The sequence below is a fragment of the Aphelocoma coerulescens genome, chromosome 27, assembly GCF_041296385.1.
Source record: "Aphelocoma coerulescens isolate FSJ_1873_10779 chromosome 27, UR_Acoe_1.0, whole genome shotgun sequence".
NCBI lineage: Eukaryota > Metazoa > Chordata > Aves > Passeriformes > Corvidae > Aphelocoma > Aphelocoma coerulescens.
This window is the reverse complement of record NC_091040.1, coordinates 1590865-1610067: the sequence shown is the minus strand read 5'-3', so window position 1 is coordinate 1610067 and position 19203 is coordinate 1590865. Positions and strand designations below refer to the sequence as shown.

At 61.1% G+C, this 19203-nt stretch overlaps 1 protein-coding gene across 1 annotated transcript; it reads left to right on the top strand.

Moving 5' to 3' along the window:
• Positions 1 to 10910: 10910 nt before the first annotated feature.
• Positions 10911 to 18529, top strand: TBKBP1 (TBK1 binding protein 1). The gene is made up of 9 exons (XM_068996618.1): positions 10911 to 11132; positions 11209 to 11331; positions 11423 to 11527; positions 11911 to 12052; positions 12134 to 12312; positions 12472 to 12521; positions 16442 to 16560; positions 17349 to 18094; positions 18401 to 18529. The coding sequence occupies exons 1-9, from the start codon at positions 10911 to 10913 to the stop codon at positions 18527 to 18529; spliced, it is 1815 nt and encodes a 604-aa protein (XP_068852719.1).
• The last annotated feature ends 674 nt before the right edge of the window (positions 18530 to 19203 follow it).

Sequence of the window (19203 nt, the reverse complement as noted above, 5' to 3'; positions counted from 1 at the left end):
TTTTTTGGGGATTTATTACCTTTTTTTGGGCATTTTGGGGGGTTTTTTTACTTTTTTTTGGGGCGTTTTGGGCGGTTTTTTTACTTTTTTTGGGGGGCGTTTTTGTTTTTTTTTTTTTTTTTTGGGGGGCGTTTTTGGGATTTTTTTTTACTTTTTTTTGGGAGTTTTTGGGGCGTTTTTTATTTTTTTGGGGCGTTTTGGGGTTTTTTTATTATTTTTTGGGGGTTTTGGGGTTTTTTTTTATTATTTTTTGGGCGTTTTTGGGGTTTTTTTAATTATTTTTTGGGCGTTTTTGGGGTTTTTTTTACTTTTTTTTTGGGTGTTTTGGGGTTTTTTTTTACTTTTTTGGGGGCGTTTTGGGGGGTTTTTTTATTATTTTTTTGGGCGTTTTTGGGGGGATTTATTACCTTTTTGGGGGGCGTTTTTGGTTTTTTTTTTACTTTTTTTTGGGCATTTTTGGGGTTTTTTAAATTATTTTTGGGTGTTTTGGGGGGTTTTTTTTACTTTTTTTTGGGGCGTTTTGGGGGGTTTTTTAATTATTTTTTTGGGCGGTTTTGGTTTTTTTTTTACTTTTTTTTGGGCGTTTTGGGGGTTTTTTTTATTATTTTTTGGGCGGTTTTGGGGGGATTTATTACCTTTTTTGGGGCGGTTATGGGGTTTTTTTAAATTATTTTTTAGGGCATTTTGGGGGATTTTTTTATTATTTTTAGGGCATTTTGGGGGTTTTTTATTAATTTTAGGGCATGTTGGATTTTTTTTTTTACTTTTTTTAGGGCATTTTTTGGTTTTTTTTTAAATATTTTTTAGGGAATTTTTGGGGTTGTTTTTTACTTTTTTTGGGCATTTTTGGGGTTTTTTTTACATTTTTTAGGGCACTTTTGGGGTTTTTTTTAATACTTTTTAGGGAATTTTTGGGGTTTTTAATATTTTTTAGGGAATTTTTGGGGTTGTTTTTTACTTTTTTTGGGGCATTTTTTGGTTTTTTTTTACTATTTTTCAGGGCATTTTTCGGGTTTTTTTTACTTTTTTTAGGGCTTTTTTGGTTTTTATTATTTTTAGGGCATTTTTTGGTTTTTTTAAAATTATTTTTAGGGCATTTTTGGGGTTTTTTTACCTTTTTTCAGGGCTTTTTTTTCGGTTTTTTTTTACTTTTTTCCAGGCCTTTTTGGGGATTTTTTTACCTTGTTTCGGGCATTTTTTGGGTTTTTTACTTTTTGGGGGGCTTTTTTTTCATTTTTTTACCTTTTTCGGGCCTTTGGGGTTTTTTTTTACTTTTTTTGAGCATTTTTGGGTTTTTTACCTTTTTTCAGGCATTTTTGGGGGTTTTTTGGGGGGCTTTGGGGTCTTTTGGGGGGGTCTTTTGGGGCTGTTTTTTTGCTTCTTGTGGGGGATGTTTGGGGCCTTTTTTGGGTTTCTTCTGGGGGGATTTCTTTTTTTCTTTTTTGGGTCTTTTGGGAGCATTTTTGGGGTCTTTTTTCTTTTTTTTTTTTACTTTCGGAGGGCCTTTTTTGGCCTTTTTGGGGGAATTGGGCTTTTTTTCCCTTTCTGAGGGTTTTTTTGGGGGCTTTGTTTGGGCCCTTTTTAGGCTGGGGGGGGTTTGGGCTTTTTTGGGGGGGAGATTTGGGATCTCTTGGGGTTTTTTTGGGGCTGTACCACAAGGAATTTCTTCCCCAAATCCGCCTCTCCTCTCTCCCGTCGTTGCCTGGGCGTGGATCAAACACAAATTCCCTCTTGCAGCTCCTTTTTTGGGTCTTCTGGGGGTTTTTTTTGGTGTTTGGGGGGGGTTTTTTTTGGCCTTTTGGGGTTGTTGGGGTTTTTTTTGGGGGGGGGCTGTATCCCTAGGGTACAGGGTGGTGCTGGAGATTGCGAGGTGCTGGGAATTCCATATTCCCAGAGATCCCAAACTCGGGGGGATTCCGAGGTGCTGGGAATTCCGTATTCCCAGAGATCCCAAACTCTGCTGGGAATTCCATATTCCCAGAGATCCCAAACTCCTGGAGATCTGGCGCCGCTGGAGAGTCAAAATTTTGGGGGATTTGGTATTGCTGAAGATTCCAAAGGATTCCATATTCCCAGAGATCCCAAACTCGGGGGGATTCCGAGGTGCTGGGAATTCCATATTCCCAGAGATCCCAAACTCGGGGGGATTCCGAGGTGCTGGGAATTCCATATTCCCAGAGATCCCAAACTCCTGGAGATCTGGCGCCGCTGGAGAGTCAAAATTTTGGGGGGGGATTTGGTGGTGCTGGAGATTCCAAAGGATTCCATATTCCCAGAGATCCCAAACTCTGCTGGGAATTCCATATTCCCAGAGATCCCAAACTCCTGGAGATGTGGCACCGCTGGAGAGTCAAAATTTTGGGGGATTTGGTGGTGCTGGAGATTCCAAAGGATTCCGTATTCCCAGAGATCCCAAACTCTGGGGGATTCCGAGGTGCTGGGAATTCCATATTCCCAGAGATCCCAGACTCCTGGAGATCTGGCACTGCTGGGAATTCCATACTTCCCAGAGATCCCAAACTCCTGGAGATCTGGCGCCGCTGGAGAGTCAAAATTTTGGGGGATTTGGTGGTGCTGGAGATTCCAAAGGATTCCATATTCCCAGAGATCCCAAACTCTGCTGGGAATTCCATATTCCCAGAGATCCCAGACTCCTGGAGATGTGGCACCGCTGGAGAGTCAAAATTTTGGGGGATTTGGTGGTGCTGGAGATTCCAAAGGATTCCGTATTCCCAGAGATCCCAGACTCTGGGGGATTCCGAGGTGCTGGGAATTCCATATTCCCAGAGATCCCAAACTCTGGGGGATTCCAAGGTGCTGGGAATTCCATATTCCCAGAGATCCCAGACTCTGCTGGGAATTCCATATTCCCAGAGATCCCAAACTCTGGGGGATTCTGAGGTGCTGGGAATTCCATATTCCCAGAGATCCCAAACTCCTGGAGATCTGGCACTGCTGGGAATTCCATATTCCCAGAGATCCCAGACTCCTGGAGATGTGGCACCGCTGGAGAGTCAAAATTTTGGGGGATTTGGTGGTGCTGGAGATTCCAAAGGATTCCGTATTCCCAGAGATCCCAAACTCTGGGGGATTCCGAGGTGCTGGGAATTCCATATTCCCAGAGATCCCAAACTCCTGGAGATCTGGCACTGCTGGGAATTCCATACTTCCAGAGATCCCAAACTCGGGGGGATTCCGAGGTGCTGGGAATTCCATATTCCCAGAGATCCCGAACTCCTGGAGATCTGGCACCGCTGGAGATCCCAAATTCCCGGAGATTCAGCTCCGTTTGGTGCCGCCACCAGCGCAAAGCTCCTGCCCTGCCCTGATCCTTTTCCCTCGGGATAAATCCGCCCTCACCCCGCGCCAGCACAACCCTGAAACTGCAACTCCACATCAATCAATCAATCAATCAATCAAATTATCAATTAATCAGCGAAGAAACCACCCTTGGACGCTCCTCCAGCTCCAATCCCTGCTTCCCTCTTTCGCTCCATAAAAACCTTGGGAAAACCAGGATCCCTTCATTCACCTCCCAAATCAGACCCCCCCCCCCCCCAAAAAAAAAAAAAAAAAGAAAAATCGCTTTTATTTTTGTTTTCCTCGTTTTTTTTCTTTTCCTGCTGCTTCATTTCCCGGGAGCCTCTGCCAGGCTCTGCCCCCGCTCGGAGACGCCGTGGGAGGGGAGAGCTCCGGGAGTGCCGAGCTCCCGTTTCCTCTCCGGGGGAGCCGGAGGTGCCAGCGCTGTGTCACCCGCTGCCACCTGTGCCACCACCCCGGCCCGGGGACACCGCGATTATTCCCGGCATCAGCAAGCTCCCGACGTGCATTTATCCAGGGGATAATGTGCTGAGCTCTGCCCTAAAAAAAAAAAGAGGGAAAAGCTGATTTTTTTTTTTTTTTTTTTTCCCCTCGGGAAAAGGTGGGGAAAATAAGCCGCGAGTGGATTTTGGAGCCCCGGAGGTGACATCAGATATCTGTGCCACCGCCCCGGCCCGGGGACACCGGAATTGTTCCTGGGATCAGCAGCTCCCGACGAGGATTTATCCAGGAGCATCTTCCCAGTGCCAGGCTGACGGTCTGAGCTCTCCCGGAGAGGGAGAAAACACCGATTTTTCTTGGGGAAAAAGTGGGGAAAACAAGGCACGAGTGGATTTTGGAGCCCTCGGAGGTGCCGCGGTGGTCTCGGGGCCTCTCCCCAGGCGCTGTCTGGCGCTTTCCCACTCGCCCCTTCCCCAGCCGGAGGGGACGGGGCACCCTGGAGCCGGTGCCACCCTCTGGAATACGATTTTCCAGCTGAGGGAATCCTCATTTTGCCGCTCTTCTCCTGGCGGCCGGGGTGGTTTTGCTCCTTTGTGCCATGGAGCGATGGACGAGGGACGCATTCCCGTCCCGGGGATCATCCCAGGCCACCTCGGCATCGCTCCTGTGCCTTTCCCTGCCCGCTGGAATCCCGGGAATGCGGCTGTGGCGCATCCACCCCACTGCTGCCAGCGCCGGGATGTGCCGGGATCGGGATGGAAGGGATCGGGAATGGGCTCAGCCCCGCTGGATTTTGGGCACAGGGTGAAGCATTCCCGCTCCCATTCCCTGGAATCCTCCTCCCCTTGTTGCTCCATGCTCGGAGCTGCCGGTTCGGGCGAGCCTGGATTGGGATGTGCCGGCCCTGGATGCTGGATCCGAGCTCCAGGCTAGGATCCCTGCAGACTTTTCCCGGGATGTGGAGGGTGGGAACCGCGGTGGTGAGATGGGAGCTTGGATATTCCCAGGAAACCCCGGGAATCCTCGCGCAGGAGGGAGACGAGCTCAGAGCTGGGTTTGTGAACACCCGGGGCTGTTCTTCCCAGTCCAGGGATGTTTTCCCAATCCAGGGATGTTCTCCCAGTCCAGGGATGTTCTCCCAGTCCAGAGATGTTTTCCCAGTCCAGGGATATTCTCCCAATCCCGGGATGTGCTTGCAGGCCCAGGTTGTTGCACAGCAGGGCAGGACCCAGTGGAAAACTATCCCAGGTTTTCCATGCTGAGGGATTCTCCATAAAATCCCCTCTGAGCCCTCTGCGGCTGCTGGTGGGGCAGAAATTCGTGTTCCCACCTTGGAAAGCCTTGGATTGAGGAACCCGACGGGCTCCGGCCCGGGATTGAGGAGGGAACAAACGCGGGGTTGTCACCGAGGATGCCGAAGGCGACGTTTGGGAGCTCCGTTGGTGTTTCCAGAGCATTTCAGGCCTTCCAAGGAAGCCGGGCTTGGATTTGGGAGAGAAGAGATCCCAGCTCTCCCTGCTCTTCCCTGCTCTCCGTCATTCCCTGCCACGGCTCCCTGGGAGCGCAGCGAGGAGCCGAGGCCTCGCTCCCGACGTGGATCGGAGATAAATAATTCACTCCGGGAGTTGGGAGCGCGGGAGGAGGCTGGGAATGAACGCAGGGAACAGCCCCGGGCGCAGGGCAGGGCCGGGAGCGCAGGCACCGTCCCTGGCAGGCGGAGCAGGCTCCTGTGGCACTGCGGGGTTGGAAAATGTGGATTTGGGCGGATTTGGGAGCGGCGGAGAAGGAGATGGAGCCCCCGGGCAGAGGAGGGGGCCGGGTGTCCTTTGCTGCGGGTACGGGAATGATGGATAGGGAAGGATGGTGGGGTGAGGGTGTTCATGGCCCATTCCTGCCCGAATCCCTGTCCTCAGCCCTGCCTGGATCCCGGCTTGAATCCCTCCCCTCATCCTTGTCCGAATCCCTGCCCAAATCCCTGCTTGAATCCCTCCCCTCATCCTTGTCTGAATCCCTGCCCTCATCCTTGTCCTCATCCCTGCCTGGATCCCTGCCTGAATCCCTGCCTGGATCCCTGCATGAATCCCTTCCGTCATTCCTTCCCAAAATCCCTGTCCGAATCCCTGCTGCTGGGAAGGGAGGATTTTGCCTGTTTTCCCAACAATTCCCATGGAATCTGGCTGCAGAGGCAGCTCCGGAGCCGTTCCCGTCGCCCGGGGCATCCTTCAACCCCTGCACCCCAAAGGTCGGGGGGTGCTGCGATCCCCCCCTGGGCACCGGGGGATTTTCCCTTTGCCGATCCCCAGCATTCCAGAGGGTGTCCAAGGGATCCCCACCAGCCCCGGGGAACTTCCCCGAGGCTTCCCTTGGCTTAAAACTTCCCAGAAACTGTTGGGAAGAGGGGAAAAAAGGCTTCGGGGGACAGAAGGGGGCTCCCGGTTCTCCCCTTTTCTCCCCGATGTCCTGGGAGGATGGGGCTCCGTGGAAAACTCTGCCTTGGGAAGAGCAGGGAATCCCATGGAACGCCCAGATTGGATCCAGCACTGTCCAGAGAGGCTGTGGGGACCCCAAATCCCAGGGGAACGGCTTAGCTTGGGGGACAATTCCAGCAGCTTGGATCTGACCTCCTGCCTCGCTCTGTTCCTCCTCTCCGCACCCGACCCTGTGACAGCTCCCGGGATGGCTCCAACGTTTGTCCCCAATGCCCAGGGACCCCCTGTGCCCCTCGGGGAGGTCCCCCTGGGCACGGCGCTGCCTCCATCCCGGGCACTCTGGGATGTTTCCTTTTTTTCCAGATTAACTTCCAACCTGACGGAAATCCCTTCATTTGCACTTCAAAGCGCTTTGCCGCAAATCCTCCCGAGCCGACGCTCGGGATTTTTCCTGGGCCCTGTTCGCGGCACATCCCGTCCCTGCGGGTCCCTCCCGCCCTTCCCACCCAAAGGTGACATTCCAGGTGCCGTTTTCCATCCCTAGGCCACGCACCGAGGGCAACGTGAGGTTCCCCGGAGGAAATTCCAAAGGGAACGGCCACGAAGCGTCGGAGCAGCCCCGTGCCCGCCTGGCACCGGGCCCCCGAAATATTCCAGGCCTCGTGGAGCGTGTTTAGCTCCCACGGGAATCTCCTGGAATCTCGGCATCCCATGGGTGGCACCCCCACAATGCCAGGGGTGTGTCCGTGCCCCCGGCTCCGGGTGCTGGATCCCCTCCAGGCTCTCCAGGTTATCCCAGGCTCCATCCGAGCACTGACCAGAACGCCAGGAAAGGGAATCTGGGATGGGAAGGCCGTGGGTGCTCCCAGCTCGAAGCTTTGCTCCCTTTGGGTCTCCTGGTGGGAGCAGGGGCCGGGGGAAGCCGAGATGGACTTTGTAGTGTTTCCTTTTCCCTCATCCCGACACGAGCCAGGGTCAGGATCAGGATTTGCTCCGTGCTGACATCTCCCAGCTCGGCTTTGCTGCCGGATCCCCCTTCAGTGCCCACCCCTGGGGCTGCTCTTCCCCCTCCCCCCCCCCCATTCCTCCAGAGGCCTTGGCAGGGATGTTTGGGATGTTTGGGATATCGGGGTCCCGCGGATCCCCCTGGCCCCCATCCCTGCTTCCCACTCCCGGCTCCTCCACTGGGGTGGGACGAGGCCTTGGCAGGAATCTCGTGCCACCGGGGCCACGCGGAGCCACGGAAGTGTCCGTGCGTGGGTCTGACCCTGCCGTGGGTCCGTCCGTGGCATTCCAGGGTCTGTCCCCGGGCACCAGGCTGGCAGTGCCCCCCCCCCGGGGGCTGCAGGGGTCTGTCCCCCGGAGCCCCCGGCAGCCGCGGTGAAAGCAGAGCAGCTATTAATAACCCTGCGCACGGGGAAAAGATGTAATTCCATCATGGAAGCGGCTCCGGGAACAATTCAGGGAATAAAATGTTCGGGCCGGGGGGAGGGGGGGGGGAATTGGGGGGCGGGGGCAAGGGGGGGAGCCCAGCCCCCCACCGCGCGGGGCTGCGGCTCCGCGATGCTTCCGGGGATGAAGGGAGAAGCCCCCCCCGGCCCCGCGACCACCCCTGGGGGGATCCGGCGGGCACGGGAGGGGGCCGGGGGTCGGTGGTGCCGCTCGCGGGGCGGGGCACGGGAGGGGTGTCAGGTGTCCGGGGGTCCAGCGGGTGTGTCCCCCCCTCCCTTCCCGAGCATCACCGGGACCGGCCGTGCCCCGGAGGGGGGGTCACAGCCTCTGGGGCGGCCCCGGCGCGTGGCGGGGGAGGGGCTGGCGGCCGCCCGGTGCCCACGTGGTTCGTCGGTGTCTCCGGAGCGGAAGAAACGGCGGCGGGGCCGGGGCTGCGGCGGGCACCGGGAACGGGAGCGGCGGCGGGAGCGGGACCCGGCGGGGCGGGGACGGAGCCGCATCCCGGCGGGCGCCGCCGCAGCGCAGCAGCAGCGCCGGTGAGTGCGGGGCCTGGGCCGGGGGGGCAGAGCGGGCTGCCCCCGCCCCACCGGGCCTGCCGCCTCCCGCCACAGCGAGACCCCATCCCCATCTCCCCCCGCCGCCTTCGCCTCGCGGGTCCATCCCCACTTCATCCTCATCCGCGGCTCCATCCCCATCCCCGGCTCCATTCGCATCTTCAGCCCCATCCTCATCCCCATCCCCGGTTCCGTGCCCATCTCCAGCCCTGCTTCCATCCCGCTTCCATCCCCATCTCCTGCTCCATCCTCATCCCCATCCCCGGCTCCATCCTCATCCTCATCCCGTCCCGGCTCCGCCCCGGACCCCTCCTGCGTTTCCGTCGCCGTCCCCCGCCCGGCGACCCCCGGCGCGGTGCGGCCCCGGGCTGGGCGCGGGGGGGGCGGGCGGCACCGGGCCGGGCCGGGGGCGGTCGGGGACGGTTTCCCGGAGGCTCCGGAGCTGCCGCAGGCCGGACCCCCCCCCCCGCTCACCCTATCGCGACCCCCGTCCGCGCTCACCCGCGCACCGGGCCCGGTTCCCCGGGTCGGGGGCGCGCTCGACCCGTCCCCCCTTTCCCCGCCGGTTCCCCGCCGGTTCCACGCCCGCTGCCCTCGCCCGTGGCCACGGCGGTGGCATCGAGGCCACCCCGGGCCCCCCCGCGGCCCCCCCAGCCCCTCAGAACCGGGACAGCGCCCGGGGGGGTCCCAGCAATGAGGAGGGGGCTTGTCCCGGCCGCGGCTACCGAGGGTCGGGGCGGGGGGTGCGTGGCCGGGGGGGCTGCCCTGGGTCGGGTCCTACCGAGTGCATCCTCCCGACCCCACAAGGGCTGTCCGAAGGGGGGGGGGGGCTGGGCAGTGGCGCTGTCCCTGTCCCCAACCCAGCCGGGTGCCAGCAGCCTGGCAGCACCCACAGCCTGGCACATCCCATCCCCAACCCCATCCCCATCCCTGTCCCCAACCCCATCCCCATCCCCATCTCTGTCCCCATCCCCATCCCATCCCATCCTCATCCCCATTCCCACGGGAGCGCTGAGCCGGCCGAGCCCTCCCGCAGTGTCCCAATCCCGGGGAGCTGCAGCCCCATTTCCCGTTTTGGCTTTTTTTTCCCAAGGCATTTGCAGGCCTCGAGGAGGGGCCGGGAGCGCGGCGGGAGCGGCGGTGCCGTGGGGACCCTGCCTGGAACCCAATGAGAGCAGCTCCAGCTCCCGCTGATCCTCTCGTGGCCGATGTCCGGAGCTCCCACACCTGAGACACGCCTGTGCCACCCCTGTGCCACGCCTGTGACACGCCTGTGACACGCCTGTGACACGCCTGTGACACGCCTGTGCCCGCGCCGCAGCCCTGCCCAGCCCGCGCCGCTTCGCCCCGCGCCTGGGGCCCGCTGCAAGGCAGGTGTCCCAGCGGGGTGGGGAAACTGAGGCACGGCAATCTGGGGAGCAGCAGGGACGGCCCGGGGAGCTCCGGGCCAGGCTGGGGACACACAGCTGCCTCCAGGCCCTGTGTGTTGGGGACAAAGAGGGTCCTGTCCCCATGGTGCCTCCGCTGGCAGGGCCTGGGTCTCAATTTGAGGGGCTCACCAGAGCTCGGGGAATCTCATCTTGGCTTTGGGGGTGCCTCAGTTTCTCCAGGGGGGTGATGGCACTGCCCTCCCTGCCCGAGCAGAGGCGTGTCCCCTCTGTCACCACCCCGGGGGACCCTTGGAGGGCTGGCGGTGCTGAGGGCCCGTCCTTGTTTTACTCTCCGTGTCCCAGCGGAGGCTGCCGCAGCCCCCGAGTGCCCACGGGACCCCCGGCCCGGGGGTGCCAGCAGGGCCGAGCTGTCCCCAGGGGCTCCGCCGGTGGCTCGAGGGGGCCGTGCTGTCCCCCCCTCCGTCACCCTGCAGATCCCTCCTCCCTCTCCCAGCTCCGTGCCATGAATTATTTGTGCGGCGGTGGCTCCCAGATGTCTGCCAAGCCGCCCGGGCTGCGCGTGCCCGGCGGCCGCCCCGCTGCCCGAGGGGTCCCCAACTGGGACAGAGGACACTGCCAGAGAGGGCTGGGCTGGCTTGAGACGCTTTTCCCACCGGGAAACATCCCGGGAGCCACCGGAGGCAGCGGCTCCGGGAGCCTCGGCCACCCCGAAGCCTCGTGCGGGGGCCAGCGCTGCGGCAGAGCGGGACGGGCGGGATGGGGTCCCCCGGGAGGGGTTGGGGACGGTGCCGGGAGCCAGGTGGCTCCCGGGGGGTGAGCGGCAGCGCCGGTATTTAGGGCACGGCTGCGCGAGGCGTGGGAGGCCGGGAAGCAGCTCGCGTGCGGCACGGGGCGGGAGGCAGCGGCACCGGACGCTATTTCTGGTGCTCGTTCCCGGGAGGGGACGTGAGGAAAGTCACCGTGTCCCCCCCGGGGGGCTCTGCCGGGGGTGCTCTCTGCTCCCACCCTCATCCTGACGGAGGCTGGGGGGGCTGCCAGGACCTCTGCCCCCCCTTTCCTCGGTGGGGACAGAGGTGATGCCACGGCCGGTGTCCCCTTGTCACCCCAAGGGACAGCGTGGGGTTGGAGCCGCTGCTGGTGGCAGCTCCTGGGGCCGTCCCTCCTCTGTCATCCATCGCCACTGGGACAGGCTGAGCTCGCTCAGAGCCCACTCTGACCCACTTGGGCTCCCCCTGCCCCGGCCTGGATCCCACCCCAGTGTCCCCAGAGCCCGGCCTGCCCCGGTGTCACCGGTGTGCGTCCGGTGTCCCTCCAGGCTGGACATGGACTCCATGTTCGAGGACGACATCAGCATCCTGACGCAGGAGGCGCTGGGGCCGGACGAGGACTGGCTGGACAGCCCCAACACCGACCTCTCGGGCGAGATGTGCTCGGCCTCACACTTCGCCCTCATCACCGCCTACGACGACATCAAGAACCGGCTCACGGGGCTGGAGAGGGAGAACTCCATGCTCAAGCGCCGGCTCAAGATGTACGAGGTCAAGGTGAGGGGTCAGGGGGGCTCGAGGGGGGCGTGTGGGGCCGGGGGGACCCCGCTGACCGCCTGCCCCGCGGCCGCAGTACCCCCTGATCGGCGAGTTCGGAGAGGAGCACATCTTCTCCCTCTACGAGGCCAAGGAGACGTCGCTGCTCAAGAGCGAGAAGGCGTCGCTGCAGCAGCAGCTCAACCAGTTCCAGCACGAGGTGAGCGGGGACGGGGGGTCTGGGGAGCCGTAGGGGGGGGGTCCCCGAGCTGCCCACCCACCCCCACGCCCCCTCCACCTTCCCCCGGCAGCTGCAGAAGAGCAAAGAGCGGGAGGAGCAGCTGGAGGAGATGATCCAGGCGTACGAGAAGCTGTGCGTGGAGAAGGCCGACCTGGAGACCGAGCTGGGAGAGATGGTGGGTGCCGGCAGCTGGGGAGGGACAGCGCGGTGCCCTTCCGGGCCCACGGTGTCCCCATCCTTGGGGGATGGATCCTTTCCGGGGGGGATTGTCGTTTCGGGCACGTTGGGGTTTGTAGGGATGCAGTGGCTCAGGTTTATCCATCTCCCCGGTCCCGCCCGGCCGAGCGATGCTCCCGGCTCCGAGGTCCTGGTGCCAGGGTCAGCCGGGCATTCCCTTGGCTCACCCTTCCCAGCCAGGCAGCCACTCCTGCCTTGCCTCTGTCACCAGATCGATCCCGCTCCAAAAAGAGACCCCAAAATCCGGGTTAGGGGGCAAGATAACCCCCGGGGAGGGGGTGCAGCGCGGCCCGGGCTCAGCCCTGTCCCCTCCCCGTGCAGCGGGCGCTGGTGGAGACGCATCTGAGCCGCATCCGGAGCCTGGAGCAGCAGCTGCGGCAGCGCGACGGCGGCGCCTTCCCCGGGCTGGGCACCCAGGACGTGCCTTTCATCACCCTGCACCCCAACCCCGGCCTGAGCCACGGTGAGCCGCCCCCTCCCCGCCCCGCCGCGGCCCCCGGGACCCCGCGGCGGTGCCGGGGGCTGAGCCGTGCGGTGCCCGCAGTGCTGGAGCGCGCCGGGGGCTGGCAGAGCCGCGGGCTGGAGGCGCCGGCGCGGCTGGAGGCTGAGCTGGAGGCGGCGCGCCAGGAGAACCAGCGCGCCCAGCACCGCGAGGAGCATCTCAAGGCGGAATGCGAGAGGCTGCAGGCGGAGCTGAAGCACCTGCGGGATACCCGGGAGCAGGTACGGGGCAGGGCCGGCCGTGGGGACCACCCCCGGTCCCGGGTGGGTGGGGTTTGGGTGTCTGGGAGGGGGTAATGGGGCAGGGTCTGACCCCACAGGACCCCCGCTACCCTCGGTGGGTGGGGGTCCGGGTGCTCACGGGGTGTCTGCTGTCCCCAGGAGCAGTCGGAGCGGGACATGGCCTGGGTGAAGAAGGTGGGCGACGACCAGTAAGTGCTGGGAGGGGACTGGGGCGAGAGCTGGGGGAGCCCCGCGCTGGCAGGGCGGGGTGGGGACGCACGGGACCGGCTGTGGGACATCGCACACAGGGTGCCCACGCAGTTGGGCGGGGTCCGGGGGGGGGTTCCCCGCATTGAAGTGCTGCAGTGGGGGGATCCCGCACCCCAAAATCACCCGCTGCACCCCCCCGGGGGTTTGGCGCTGAGCGGGGCTGAGGGCGCGAGGTGCCCGGTGCTGGGTGCCGAGTGTTGTCCGGGTGTCCGGTGCCCGGTGCCCGGTGTCCGGTGCCGTGCGCAGTCCCGGTGCCCGGTGCCGGCTCGGCGCTGCCTCCAGAGGGCACTGACGGCTCGCGGCTGCCGAGGGAGCGGCACCGAGCGGCACCGGGGGTCACCGAGCGTCGCCGTCCGGCCCCAGTCCGCGGCACCCCTGTGGCACCAATCCGTGCCAAACGCGTGGCACCGAACCATCCCAACCGCCGGGCACCGATCCGTCCCGACCACATTCCAGCCTGGGCAGTCCCGGGAGCATTTCCAGGCTCCTTGGAGCCGTTTTTCCCCCGTCTCCCTCCCCGTTCCAACCCCTCACCGGAGCGTTTCGTTTTGCCGTGGCTGCAGGGCCAGTGCTGGGGACAGGTCCCTCCTCTGTCCCTCGCTGTCACTTCCCGGTGTCCCCTCTGAGGCAGCCGCGAGCTCTGGAGACTCCTCGGGCACCCCCGGGCATTGTGGGGTGCTGGGACGGACGCTTTGAGCCCACAGATTTGGGGCTTGGAGTCAAAACCCCCCAAATCTGGGGAGAGCTGAGGGCAAATGGGGTCATCCCCGGACCCCTTAAACCCCCAGGGGCTGACGCTGGCACCGAGGCGGTGCCGGTGTCCCCGCTTTAACTCGGTGCTGGCCTCGTTCCCCCGCTGTCCCCGCCCCGGGAAGCGGCAGCGGGGCTCGGTGCCACCCCCCGGGCCGAGCTGTGGACAGATAAAAGGTGACACGCGGGGCCGGGAAGGTGCCGGGGTGTTGTTGTGGGGGGCTGGATCCATCCCCTCCTTTTCCAGAGGTGTTGGATGCTGCTGCCGTTTCCTGTCGTGCTGGTGCAGATCAGAGCGGGGGGATCCAGGCGGGGGCTGGATCCATCCCTGGGGAGCTCCCGTCTCTCTGCCGGAGTGCCCCTTCCCGCCCTTCCCCTCCTTAATTCCCTTTATTTCCATAAAATCCCGTCTCCCGAGATCACCCCCAGGTTGTGCCCCCTCCCTCTCTCCCCGTTCCCACAACATCCAGGGACGTTAAAACTCCCGAATGTCTCCATCGACATTTCCCAATGGCCAAAATCGTTATTTTCAAGCCCAAATTCACCACGCTGGGATGGGGAAACTGAGGCAGGGCTGGCTCCTCACCCCCTCCCCGGGCACAGCTTTTCCCTCCGCGCTCTTTTCTTGTCGATTCAGCTCTTTTTTGTCACCTGCTTCTCTCCGCCACTGTTTTTTTTTGGGGTGTGAAAAGCGCCTTATCGGCATTTTCCATCTCCGGGTGATTTTCTGGTGCTTCTGCAGCGGCGCGCGTGGGGCGGGGGTCCCCCCGCGTCCCGATCTTCCTCTCTTTTTTTTTTTTGGTTTCTTTTCTGAAGTTTAGACTTTTTTTGGGGGGCTTTCTGAGCTCGAGGTCATTCCCTCTTGCTCTCCCTCCCGCGAAAAAACCAGAAGCCAAATCTTGAAAAAAGCCCTGGAGGGAGCAGGGTGGGGGTTTGGGGGCACCAGACCACCTCTCTCACTTCCCCGCCACGCGTTTTTGGGGGGATTTTGTGGGTTTTAGTGACTCTTGCACCCATGGGTGCCAATGCCGGGCACGTCCCCACCCCTGGCTCCTCCAGCTCTGCAGCAAAGAGGGGTCTGGGGGACGCGAAGGTGACATCCTGTGTGTGTCCCCCTGGTTTTTTGGGGGGCCTGGGGGACAGGACACAGTCGGGGATCCCGAGGGTCCCGCCAGAGTTGTGGAGAATTTGGCGCTGCTCTGTTCTCAAGGCTTATCTGAGGGGTTTTTTTTTATCAAAACCCCACAGTTTGCCCCAAACCGGCTCAGTTTTGGGGGTGAGGGGCACCAAGACCGTCCCTCGTGTCCCTCCCGTGTCACCAACCCTGCCCAGAAGGCTCTTGGGGGCACCCGAAGGGGTCCAGGGGCACTCCCACTCCCCAGGGCCGCAGTTTTGGTGCTTCCGCCCTGACCTCGGTAAGAGTTCAGGAGGAATTGGGGGATCCCAGGATTTGGGGGATCCCAGGATTTAAGGAGCCTCCAGAACCCAGTGGTGGGGCTGGAGGAACGGGGAACCCCTCGGATCCCGCGATGGGCCACAGGGGAAACTGAGGCAGGAGAGCTGGGGGCCGGCAGGGTGGCACTGGGGGGGGGGGGGGGTGTTTCTCTGTCTTCTTTTTTCTTCTCTTTTCTTATTTTATTTTTATTTTATTTCCCTCTCTTTTCTTCTTCTTTTCTCTTTATTTTCTTTTTTCTCCGTATCTTCTTCTTTTTTATGTCTGTGTTGGTTTTCTTCTCTTTCCTTCTTTTCCTTCTTTTTATTCTTCTTTTTTTCCATCTTTCACTCCCTCCTTTTCCTCCTTTTCCTCCTTTTCCTTCTTCTCCTTCTTTTCCTCCTTTCCCTTTTCCTACTTTTCCTTTACTTCTTTGCCTCTCTTTTTTTCTCTTTTTTTCTTTTTCTTTTTCTTTTTCTTTTTTTTTTTTTTCTTTTTCTTTTTCTTTTTCTTTTTCTTTTTCTTTTTCTTTTTCTTTTTCTTTTTCTTTTTCTTTTCTTCTTCTTCTCCTCCTTCTCCTTCTCCTTCTCCTTCTCCTTCTCCTTCTCCTTCTCCTTCTCCTTCTCCTTCTCCTTCTCCTTCTCCTTCTCCTTCTCCTTCTCCTCCTCCTCCTCCTCCTCCTCCTCCTCCTCCTCCTCCTTCTCCTTCTCCTTCTCCTTCTCCTTCTCCTTCTCCTTCTCCTTCTCCTTCTCCTTCTCCTTCTCCTTCTCCTTCTCCTTCTCCTTCTCCTTCTCCTTCTCCTTCTTCTCCTCCTTCTTCTTTTTTCTCTCTCTATTTCTTCCCCCCTTTTTCTCTCTACGCTCTTCCCCTCCTTTCCCATTCTTTTCCTCACTTTCCCCTTCTCCTGCTCCTTTCCCACCTCTCCGCCCTCTCGGCCGCGGGGCTCGGCCCGGCTCGGCGCTGTCAGCTGCGGTTACGGGCGGCGGCTCCGGGTCCCCGCGGTGTCACAACAGCTCAGCGGGACCGCGCCGGGACGAGCCGAGCCCCGGCCCCGCGGGGCTTTTCTCCCTTTGCGTCCCCGCCGAGAGTCCCGGCTCGGAAAGCGACACCAACTTGGGGCAGAATTGATGATTTTGGCAGCGCTTCCAAGAGCCGGGAGCGGGGGGAGCAGCACCCGCCCCCCCTCCTGGATGCTCCCGGCTGCTCCCGGTGCTCGATCCGCGGCCACAACTTTCCTCTTTTGAGTTTAAACCCTGAGTTTAGGTGAATTTTGAGTTGGTTCTGGGGGGACGCCGGGGTTGTGTCCCCCTCAGAGGCACCGCGTCCCCTTTGGGAATTGGCCTCTGGATCTGGTGGTGTCGGCCGGGGTGGAAAGAGGGAACTTCAGACACCCCGAGGTGGCTTTTTTTTTTTACCCTGGGCCATTATTTCCTCAGGAATTTCCTGGAGGAATGCTGGAAGCACCATCCAGGCCGTTGCACTGAACCTTTTTTAGTTACATTTATTAAAAAAAAAACCCAACCCACCAAAACAACCAAAATTCCAGCGGGGAGGTCAAGCCCTACTGAAGGATTTCACCCCCACCGAAGGCCTTAATCCCAGCTGAAGGCTTTAATCCCTGCTCAAGGATTTCTCCCCAGCAAATCCCCTCGACCCCGGGTTTCCTTTGCTCCGCAGGGTGAACCTGGCGCTGGCCTACACGGAGCTGACGGAGGAGCTGTGCCGCCTGCGGAACCTCAGCTCCCTGCAGAGCCAGATCCTGCGGGCGCTGCTGCAGGAAAAGAGCCTCAACGGCGGTGAGGGGGCTTCGGGGGGCTGCCGGCCAGGGAGGGGGGGCACAAACACCGGGAAAAGGGGATGGGCGCCCTCGTCCTTATGGATGGGGATGAGCTGCTGGGGGTATCGGTCCCCAAAGGCATCTTGCCCTGGGAGTGTCCCATCCCAAAAGTATGCACACCTGGGAGTATCCGTCCCAAAAGCGTCCGTAGCTGGGAGTATCCAAACCTGGGAGTATCCAAATCTGAGAGCATCCAAACCTGGGAGCATCCCATCCCAAGACAATCCATTATCCCTGGGAGCATTGGCCCCAGGAGCATCCAGGGATGATCCCACCCCAGGAACCTCCATCCAGGGATGATCCCACCCCAGGAACCTCCATCCCTGGGACCATCCATAGCTTGGATCATCCCAAGGGAGCATCCACACCTCGGACCATCCATTCCTGGGAATATCCATCCCAGGAGAATCCATCCCTGGGCCCATCCATCCCCGGCTGCCTCCCCCGCCAGAACCACCCCTCCCTCCGGGGGTCCCCACAGCCGCATCCCCCCATCCCTCTGGGCTGCCCCTGGATGCCGAGGCACATTTTCCACATCTTCCACATTTTTCCACATTTTTCACATTTTCCACATTTTCCACATTTTCCCACATTTTCCACATTTCCCACATTTTCCCACATTTTCCACATTTTCCCACATTTTCCACATTTTCCACATTTTCCCACATTTTCCCACATTGTCCACATTTTCCAAGCCGCCGAGCTAACGTGGATTATTTTCCTCGTGTCCCCCTTCTCCTGTGCCAGGCCAGCGCCACTCCCCGCTGTCCCAGTGCCACTCGCCAGCCCAGCAGCGCCGCTCGCCCGCCCCGCAGTGCCCCTCGCCCGCTCCGCCGGGACGCTCCCAGTGCCAATCTCCCGCCCTCCAACGCCGCTCGCCGGGACCCCCGAGCCAATCTCCGGCCCAGCAGCGCCGCTCGCCAGCCCCCGGCCCTTGCCAGTCCCCTGCCCAGCAGCGCCGCTCCCCGGTGCCCCCCCCCAGCCAGTCGCCCGCCCAGCAGCGCCGCTCGCCAGCGCCGCCGCCGCCGCCGCCCTGCCCGTCGCCAACCTCGGCGTCCCCGCACCGCCTGCCCGGCGAGAGGATGGAGCTGGGCTACGCCAAACCCTCGAGCCGCCACATCAAAGCCGGCTTCCAGGGCCGCCGCAGCTACTCGGAGGTGACCAACGTGGCCCTGTACCAGCAGAGCCGCTCGCTCTGGCTCCAGCCCGAAGCCTCCACGCTCCCCAAGCACCGGCCCTACGGCGAGGTTTATCTGGGGGGCGCGGGGGCCCCGCTGAGCGCCCACGAGCCTTTCGAGGAGCACGTGCGCTTCGAGAAGCAGTCGTCGGACGAGGAGGAGTGGGCGCTGCCCAGCCCGCCCAGCCCCGAGGCCGGGGCCATCCGCTGCGCCTCCTTCTGCGCCGGCTTCCCCGTGCCCGACGCCGACGCCGTGCATCGGACGGCGGCCGCCTACGCCCGGGCCGAGCACGCCCAGTCCTGGCCTTCCATCAACGTAAGAAGGACGCTCCCCAATCCCCCCGCGGGTGGGTTTAGGGGTGGGAAGCATCGAGGGAACCCCCCCCCCCCAGCGCGGTGGCGCGTGGCTCGGTTGCCCCCGTTTGCCACCCGGCTGGCGGGGGCCAGAGGGAGGGGGCTGGGGAGGGGGGGGTGGCAGGGGGGGCAGTGGCCACCGCAGAGGGATCGGAGCACCCCTCCCGCTTCCCCGCCACGCGTTTTTGGGGGAATTTTGTGCGTTTTAATGACTCTTGCACCCACGGGTGCCAATGCCGGGCACGTCCCCGTCCCTGTGCCCCCGCAGCTGCTGCTGGAGACGGTGGACTCGGAGGTGCGGAGCTGCCCGCTGTGCCAGCTGGCCTTCCCCATCGGGTACCCAGATGATGCCCTGGTCAAACACATCGACTCGCACCTGGAGAACAGCAAGATCTGAGCCTTGCCCCCCTTCTTCCCGACCTTTGGATGCTGCATGGAAACACACCGGGAGCGCCCAGCTCCCGAAATACCTCCAAGTCTTCAGTAGCTACGGAAAGACTGAGCGCCTCCCACCCCTCACCCCAGAGCTCCCCGGAGCCCCCAGCCCCCTCTGAGTGGGTTCATCCTCGCCCGCTTCACCCCGTGCCAGGTTTGGATGCTCCAGTAGGGGTACCAGGATCACGCCATGCCAGGTGGTGGCCGGAGGGGACCCGTCGGTGCCCCCTGGGTGTCCTCTGCACCCTCGAGTGTCGCTGCTTGATCTCAGGGAGGATCCGAGGAGCCGGGTCCCGGATCCGGCCCCCAGGAAGAAGGTGAAGGGAAGGGGCCGCCCCTTCCCCGGCCGCTGGGGTCAGAGTTGGGGTCGGGGTTGGGATGGGGGGGGCAGCTGCTTGTTCTCGGTCCCCTTTGCCTTGTCCCGCCAGTTCAAGCATTTTCCCACTCTTTTACATTAAAAGCACCCCCTTCCCCCCCCAAATTCTCCCCCCTCCCCACAACAACGATGCTGCTGAGAAACCAACCCCGAGGCGCAGCACGGGCCCCCCCCAACCCCCCCAACATTGCACTGGGCTCCGCGGCCCTGGGGCTCCCCCTGACCTCCCCCCCCTCCCCGTGCGGCGTGGGGACAGCGCA

Excerpts from the sequence above, each read along its gene's own strand:
- TBKBP1 (XM_068996618.1), top strand. The coding sequence starts at position 10,911 with ATGGACTCCATGTTCGAGGACGACATCAGCATCCTGACGCAGGAGGCG. Across the intron at positions 11,332-11,422 it reads TCAACCAGTTCCAGCACGAG|CTGCAGAAGAGCAAAGAGCG; the intron begins GTGAGCGGGGAC and ends TTCCCCCGGCAG. Across the intron at positions 18,095-18,400 it reads AGTCCTGGCCTTCCATCAAC|CTGCTGCTGGAGACGGTGGA; the intron begins GTAAGAAGGACG and ends GTGCCCCCGCAG.